Source organism: Geospiza fortis, unplaced genomic scaffold, assembly GCF_000277835.1.
Source record: "Geospiza fortis unplaced genomic scaffold, GeoFor_1.0 scaffold130, whole genome shotgun sequence".
Taxonomy (NCBI): Eukaryota; Metazoa; Chordata; class Aves; order Passeriformes; family Thraupidae; genus Geospiza; species Geospiza fortis.
The window spans coordinates 18,545,946-18,554,670 of NW_005054300.1; the positions used below are offsets into that span (position 1 = coordinate 18,545,946).

At 36.3% G+C, this 8,725-nt stretch overlaps 1 protein-coding gene across 1 annotated transcript in view; it reads right to left on the reverse strand.

Annotated features, from left to right (window-relative positions):
* Window positions 1-665: 665 nt before the first annotated feature.
* Window positions 666-8,725, reverse strand: part of SHLD2 (shieldin complex subunit 2) — a 29,199-nt gene continuing 21,139 nt past the window's right edge. Inside the window, 9 exon segments of the mRNA XM_031063745.1 lie at window positions 666-1,137; window positions 1,703-1,818; window positions 3,426-3,660; window positions 4,506-4,712; window positions 5,669-5,803; window positions 6,662-6,844; window positions 7,602-7,709; window positions 8,233-8,716; window positions 8,719-8,725. The exon segment at window positions 8,719-8,725 is cut by the window's right edge and continues 1,987 nt beyond it. Of these exon segments, the coding sequence (XP_030919605.1) occupies window positions 965-1,137; window positions 1,703-1,818; window positions 3,426-3,660; window positions 4,506-4,712; window positions 5,669-5,803; window positions 6,662-6,844; window positions 7,602-7,709; window positions 8,233-8,716; window positions 8,719-8,725 (1,648 nt within the window). The 3' untranslated portion in view covers window positions 666-964.

Below are 8,725 nucleotides of genomic sequence, written 5' to 3' on the forward strand. Positions count from 1 at the left end.
ATGCACAGCATCTGTTAACAAATACCCCTAAGGTGGGAAGTCACCTGTCTGACTTGATGTACAGTGTGGTCCTCTTTTCTTTTCATACATTAAAGTAACAAGACTTCCAGCTTGTGTGTTCAGTAATTTAAGCTAAACTGTGAAAAACCAAATTCTAACACACTTACCAATGTACTTGTACTCATGGTCATCCAAGGGAAGCAAATGAGAAAGGCCCTTTTTGACTCTTCCTGAACAGGAGTTATTTCAAAGCAAGAAACATCATCAAATAAGGAGTTCTAATAGTGTTTTTAACTGTCACATAATGAGCAATTGTTTTACCTACTGCCTTTTATATACCATCCATCTGATCTTGTGCTTGAGACTTACCTTGAGCTGAAGGAGGTGGAATGATTACAAGACAGTTCTGTTTTACAAGAGAAAAGAGCAGCAGCAAAATTGCTGAAGGTAAACAGCAAATATTCCACTGTTAAAAGAAGGAAAGCAACCACAACAGCAAAACAAAACCACCAAGCTCCAGATAGCATATGGGATAAGACAAACAAAAATTGAGTAGCTAAAATATTACTGAATTCTCTGTCTTCCTCTAATATGCCAGATCTCAGGAAAATTCAGTCTCTTACAATACTAGTGAACTTTTCTGAGGAGAAAAAGGAAAACAGATATGAAAGAAATTGTTGGAGTTTATTAACATCATTATTAAGACAAATATGCATGTATAAAAATATATTATGCATGTATAAAAATATATCTTATGAAAATTCATCAGTATTACTCCAGCAGTATATACTATTAGCAGATATTCCATACCAGTCATTTTGATAGTTTTTCTTTTTTCATAAGTTAAAACCAAAATCCTTTATTATCGTTTTTAAAAGATATTTGCTTCCTTCGGCTAAGTAATTTTTCTTCTGCTTCCCATCTGTGTGTCCTTATGGTTTTTGTTACTCAGTTAGTGCAGAGGTCAAAGATCAGGATGAAAATTCAGCAGATGGAAATCCTTTTGCAAAGGATAGCTGTTCTCATCTAGCACGAAGTGGCTTCTGATTTCCAACAAATAGGATGCTTCTGTGTCTGCCAGCAGTGAATGACACAGGTCTGCTACTATTGCGCTGTAGGTTACATCTGAAGAGGGCACTGCAAGACACAAAACAATTCAATTTACACCTGATTTTCACAATAGCACCTAACATTCAAGTTCTACCTCCATGAAGCTCCATTGAATTACTGGAAGTGAAGTTCAACATCTGAATAGAAAATTAGCTTTTACTTTCAATTACTTTTTAAAAACAATGAGCTGAGCCTGTTTCTCATTACCTGTGAGAATTAAACACCTCAAGTCAAACAGGATGTATCAAATGAAGCTTGTCTGAAACACAGCTCAGTGTTTCACATCATGAAAACATGCCAGCTCCTTCTAAAAGCTCCTAAGACATTCAATTTTGCACATAAGGAATCTATTTAGTTATTGAATATTTAGGTATATAACTACAACAACTTAGTTATGTAACAGGTATTCACACCACCTCACCTCCTGCTGTTGCAACCTCTCCTCTGAAATTCCGAGTTTGTCAGACAGCCACTGAAATATTCTTTGATGTTGGTTGCTTAGGGTTTTTTTAAACTGTCAATGATTAATAATTTTGCTTCCATTGTGAACTTTGCTGCCTGTTTCTATCACAAGTAATTAATGAATCAGTACCTACTAATCTCTTCAGCCAATCTGCAGGAATATTGAGGAAGATTTTTTCCATCAACTCAGACACCACATGAACATAAATTTCATGTCCTTCATCTTCTACTGTCATCAAAGCAGGTCTAGATCAGAAAACAAAGTTTCATGGAAGTTTACTGCTATGGTTTGTTTTTTATTGAAGCAAAATTTTAGAAAGCACTAAAATTTAATCTTACTGTGCAACATAATACCAAGAAATAGAAAAATGAGAAAATCTCTATGTACTCATGTGTCAAATCTGTAGCACTGGAATCAGTTCGAGGAATAAATAAGGAAATGGCCTTAAACTGAGACAGGACACTCAGATTAGACACTAGAAGGAAAATTTTTACTGTTCAGATGGTCAGAATTGCCCATGGAGGTGGTGGAAATGCAAAGCAGGGACATCAGCTTAGGTGTATCATCTGGAATTGCACCATCTGTATCAACATCACTCTGTATTATCTGTCTTAATACATCACTTTATAGCCACATAATACCAAGGTATGTCTCTTGTACTGTAACAAATACCAAATGTTTTCACAAACCACTGAACAAATAAAAATCCCTGTTAGGAAATACTCCCAAGGTGATGTTTTCTTACTAAATTGATCAGAAGAAAATTTCAGTGCAAAAATGTCAGGCTTTTCTCTGAAAAAATTGGACATGTATATTCTACATCTGGATGTGCTCCCATGCTGAGAATACAAACACTGGAAATTCTTATCATTTTTCTACCCTCTTTTGTGCAGGAGCAAATTGAGGTCCTTCATGCCCACCGAGATCTTACAGTCTTATAAAAGACTGGCAGAACCTTTTCAGTTAAGGAAAAAACCTTTTTGCACTTAATCCTCCCTCACAGGAAAACAAATAGCACATAAAGATGCAAGACTATTTTGCTTAGAGGAAAAATACTAAGTCACTACCTGGTTAGATAAATAGGATACTTAAGTCCTAGTTCATTAAGTAATAGTATTTAAGTTAATGATTCATTAAGCTCACTATGAAAGAGTTTAGAAAGAAATTGAGAAAAAATTTAGATTGAAAATTTACATATTCTAGAATTCTATCATGTCCGTGGTTGTCTCAATAAACATTCTCTAGCTACATGTCTTTCTAGTCACAATGAAAATCCCATTTCAAAACCCAAGATAAATGTGAGAATTGAACAATTAGTTAATAAAGATGTACCTACATCAACTAGATCCACTTCGTTTATTTTCTCTAAGTGTGAATATATGTGTCTCACAGTGCCATCTGGTGATAACTCACTATCTCTGCTCTCCCAGAATGTTTGTTGAAAACGTTTGTCAATATTATTTCTGCACAGCTGAAACTGACTAATAAGTTTAAAAACACAGTTCTGCATTCACGTGATTTCAGATTTAGACTGGAACAAGATTCTCAATGAGTTTTCCTTTGGTCCTCAAGGTTTACTCCATCTTAGCTTTATCTGACACAGTACTGGGTAAACATCATTCCTGCATGATGGTATTCATAGAAATTAAAAGGTTAGATTCAAACTAAGAATATCGTGTATAAATAATGACAATATAATACAGCAATTCAAAAACAACAAATTGAAAATTCATCGGAGAGACAGGGATTGCTAAGCACACCTTAAACAAAGAATTTTAGGTATGGGGGAAATTAAAATGGAAAAAGTTTACCTCCCTAATAATAAACATTACTTGAACTCTATTTTGTTTACCTGTAGAACGTTTTTACTTTGCTGTATGGCAGACATCTAATACATTGCTTATAGATCATGTTCTCATCTGCCTGTAGCTCCAAACCACATTTGGCACAACCTGAATACGTAATCATAGGCAGAGAAGCCAAAACACATTCCAGGGAAGTGTCAGCAGAGAAGATGAGCTGCTTGTACTGACCAGTGGAAATGGTAAACTTCAATTCCAAGATATGGGCTTTCACTTGGACCACTCCTACAAAAACAATTCAAATATGAATTAAGCTTTATTTAGAACTGAAAGCAAAATCAATGGCTACAGCTGATTAAAAACCAAAATTGCTATCAAGAACTTGCTCAGTTTTTTCCCCTTTGTTAACACATGCTCAAATTTTTAGAGGTATTTTATTCAGTGAAAAATCTTGGTAACTAAATATTATTTTAAAATGTACAAAAGAACTACATTTTCAGGGACTATATCAGTAGATGCCACTATAGAAGGTGTCTGAATAAGAGACCAAAATTGTGCAAAGAATTTCCAAGTGATTTTCTTCCCACTGTTTCAAAGACACTGAAAAGCACAGTTTTAACAACTTAGCTTTTCACTATTTACATACAGAGTGACTTAAATGCTGCAAGAACAACTTTAATCACTTCCTAGAATTTAACACCACCCATAGCCATCTTCTAGGTTTATCTGGAGAAGATGACTGTGTAAAATTGTCTTCTTTGTCCTTTTGTAAGAAGTTTTCAATAGCAGTAGCTATTGAGTTCTGGTTTTTGAGAAACACTGATAAACTTTCAGTAATTAGTCACATCATTCCTGGACTGGCTGGTGTGGACAACAAAAGTCAGCATTTCCCTCTGTGTTCCAAAGCTGCCTTTGCATGGCAGCACACACCACACCTATCCCTCTGCTGGGCTCATGGGATGAAGGCTGCATTCAGTTTGGCAAAGAACAGGGCAGCAGCCTCCAGAATAAATTCAGAACCAGACCTGGGCTACCTAAAAAAAAAAACATCTTGCCTCATCAAGAGAGCATCTATTTTGCCTACTTGTGCATGGCACAACAGACATGACAGAGCTATGGATAACATTTACCTGAGCATTTTTCATCCAGGAGTGCTGAGAGCCTTGTCAACTCCATGAGGGATGTTTGACTTTTCTGAAACTTTTCTTTAAATTCAACTGCCCTTTTGTCATCATCAAACAAGCACTCATAGGAAGACCATGGAGTTGTGTGCAGTTCCAGGTCACCTGAGACAGAACTACACTGGACCAAAAGGTATTTGAAGGCCCATATGTGGTCTACAGAACAAAAAAGCAAACAGAAGAGTTTACTTTCTGTACCATGGTTAATTGACAGAAAGCCAAGGTCACTTACAAGATTGAGAAACAAATCAGAAGACATTCTCATATAGCCAGCTCTGGTAACTTCCTTTTAAGTGTGATGACATGTAAGGTTTTTCCTTTCCCTATAAACTTTGCATGAGTTGTTTCCCATAACAGAAATTTCATTGCACTTCTACCAAATTCAGCTGTCACGACAACTCAGCATTCTGAAAAAGAAACCAGCTCTGAAATTTGTTGTCAGCACTAATGCTGGCAATGTCTCAGAGAAAGAAAATCTTCATGTTATTAATCAACTTCCATTTTAATGTGCCCCTGTTTTTTTAATCTTCTATCTCCACAATTATCAATTTAACATAAACCTAGTTTAACTTTTCTTAAAAGAACAAGACTAGGAATAAATCAAAGTTTGGTAGTAGTCACTGCACAGTTTATGTAATTCTTGCAAGAGATGCTTTTACTTAGTTACAGCTTGACTTGGTCTCAAGACCATCAGGATATAAAGCCTAACACGAGTAAAGCAGAAAGCAGAAAGTGAAAAAAGGAATAGGAAAAACCCACTAATTCATGCTACACCAGACAATGATAAGGAAGACCCAGCAAAACTGGTAACATAGTTAACACTCACGGATTTTTATAGTCACATAACCAGGCACTATACAAGTAAGTGCATCTTGTATATAGATTGAAGTTTTTAAATATTTATGCCTTCTCAGTCTTCCCAAGTGCAATCAAACTCTGTTACTGAGAGCACTGCTTCTAAACAGAGATGTTAGAATTAGCACAAAATACATTACCCCTCCAAGGGGAGTATTTAAAGTTGAATGGATAAATGTTACCAGCTGAATACTTAAAAGGCACTAACAGCATCACAAAAATCTTTTCAGACCTACCAATAGGTAGAAGGACCTTACCTTTTTTCCTCTGAAGCTGGGGGTACCAGGCAGCCCCTGCTCCCCACAGAACCATCCTATAGTGTTGATCTCTGTTCTGTTCTACTGTTAGAATAATTTTTCTTTGGCTGCCACCTCTGTAGCTGTACAAAGATTCTGATAAGAATTGAAATTACATTACTTCTACAGTAAAAAGCATATAAGCACACAAACCCCATGTGCCTCAGTATTACAGTGACATCATGGTGTTATCACATTTCATGCTACAAATAAAAGCAAAGAAGAATACACCTACAATTTCTTCTGGACAGAAAATAACCTGCTTTCTTCTGCAACATGAATCTAGTTTGAGGAAGTGCATAGACTATATTAATTAACTTTCATCCATCTAAGCATTGGGTAATTGGACAACTCTCTTTGAACCAGGAGGTATCTGAGCATCTTTCATCTCCCATTCATCCTGACTTGGACTGAGTAGAAAGAAGTTGTACTCAATCTCTCAGCAACTGTTGTAATTAGAAGTTCCCATAACTTCTGTAGAATACAGTGGAAGAAACATTTCTCTAGAAGTTTTCACATAAAAGAAAACTATAGGCACAAAGTGTACAAGGCACACTAAAACTATTAGTAACAGTACATACAAATCTGTACACCACTCTTATCCAGGACACTGCATGTCTGTTTCAGTTCCACATTACAACTACAGCATTTTTCATAAATAATTCTTGAACAAGAACACCTGGATGAAATATCTAACTAATATTTAGTTCCAAGACTTAAATACCAGAGCAAATTATGAAGATGTCTATCTTCAAAATTCTGCATTTAAAACTAATAAACATTCTATTGATGATGTGGGTGGAAATTTGTATCTTACAAGTTCAAGATGATAGTGCAATGTGATCAAATTTTTGTGCAAAGCTTGAAATCAAGCAGTGAGAAACATTTTGCCTTGCAAAATTACTGTTTAAGTTCCACCTACTGCAGAAGTTGGAGTCCAGGGCATGAACTTACCTGTTAACACAGAAATATTGATAATTTTCAGGATTGAGTGCACCAAAGTATTTGGCTGGAGCTGATCTAGCTGCACATACCGAACATCATCCAGTCTCTGAACTTGTCTTTGTGGAATGTCTCTGAAGTGTGGAAACTCTGATGATATGTATGCCAATAAGCCATGCAGAACACCATCATCCACTAGAGGATAAATTTATATGGAAAAAAGGCAAAGTCACATACTGCTTTGTATGCTTAGAAGTGTAAAACTTGTGACTTGGAACATGTTTACACTGAAAAAATCAGAACAATTTTAGAAAAACTTTAAGGTTAGAAATTCTTCAGGTATATAACACTTTATTTGAAATGAAACTGTATTTCAGGGTAGTATCAAGAGGAGGCAGATGAAGTTAAGCTAAGTGCAATACTTTAAAATACAACAAAAAAAACCTTATATCATAGCTTGGTAAGAAGAAAGCTGTTCTTGATCACTGGCCTCAGAATCCGCCTTAAGAGCTGGCATCACAACAGTGGACATCACAAAGACAGGAAGAACAATGGTGATACTTCCACAGTATTTTCCCCTCAGTCTCCAATCCTCCTTTCATTTCCCTGAATGGATCTACTTACTCCATTTTGCAAAAAAGTTAATCCTCATGCAATCTCAGACATGACATGGGCAGGTCCTGGGATAACTGCTCTTTCCTAAACTAAACTAATTTTTTTGAGTTCAGTGTGGTAGCCACCAAACTTTGTCATCATCTCCACATGCCTATTTGATGTTATGTCCACATCTTGTGCTCAGGTATTCCTGTTATATTTTTCTATTGTGTTTTGTACCTCTCAGTTGCACACATTTCTATTTTACATTATATGTGATGCATTGCCAGCAAAATGGAGCACTTGAAATAGCTCTTTTACTGTAATTTTCATGGCAACTTATGCACTACAATCTTACATTCTTCTGTATTGAGAGCTGAGCAGTTCCCCAGATTCAGTAACTGACTGGTAAATGTTGACTGAAGCATGACTTCTCCACACCAAGGATTCTCATACATTATTATATCTGCAAGAAAAAAACAACTTTATCAACTCACATATCAACAATACTGAAGTGTATAATATTTCTCTTGACTATATAACTCTCTTACATACAGATGTATAAGGCACAGGGTGTGAAAGAGAACACTTGGAAACACAGTGATTTTATTTTAATCTACCAACACCATTTACAATGAGCTAGTAAAACTGTCTCATCAATTTGATATAATTCTTAAATTCATTAGCCTCCTAGCAGACACTGCTTAGGTCTGGTTTGTAGCAGTACTTGTACTTTTCAGGAACAACTGTTTTAAAACACTGACACCTTACAGAATAGCCCTGACTCTCCATGGCTGTGTCTGAAGGCAAGCTTCCATGGAATAGTCAATGATGCACTCAGGATGACTGAGAACTCAATGATGCAAGTGATGGAAGAAAGAGACTTACAAATGCTTAGTCATAGTTCCAAATGACTTGCTACATTCCTCTACTTTAAACAGGCATTTTTAAGATCCATATTTTAAAAAGGCAAACAAAAGAACTCTCACCTGTAAGCAGTACAATATCCCCTGGAAACACAGTGAGGGACCAAAATGCAGCACCACACCACAGGACCACCTTTCTCTCAATTTCTGACTGGTCAGTAACAACAATTGTTGCCACAGCAACTTTACATGAAGATTTTGGTTTAGTCTTCTTCTGTATTTCTTTGATATGACAAGGATGTACAACTGCAACCAAAATATTGTACTTTTGATTTTTGCTGCAGCAATTCTTAAGTAGTGATAGTTTCTTTTGGAGTTTCTTGAACTCTGCCATCCTGTCTGGATCCACTCTCACCCCAGAAGCAGGTGGAGAAGAATTCAGTTTAGCTCTCTTGGATTTCAGCTGTCTTCTAAATGCTGAGTGAGAAAGATGAAGGGAAACTTCATGCTTGCGGGGCCTTTTAGAAAAGTTCTTGTGAGAACAGTTCCCTTGAGAGCACAGTATCCCAGAGCTCAATGGCTCAATATGGATTTCATGTACAAGTTGCTCAGCAGG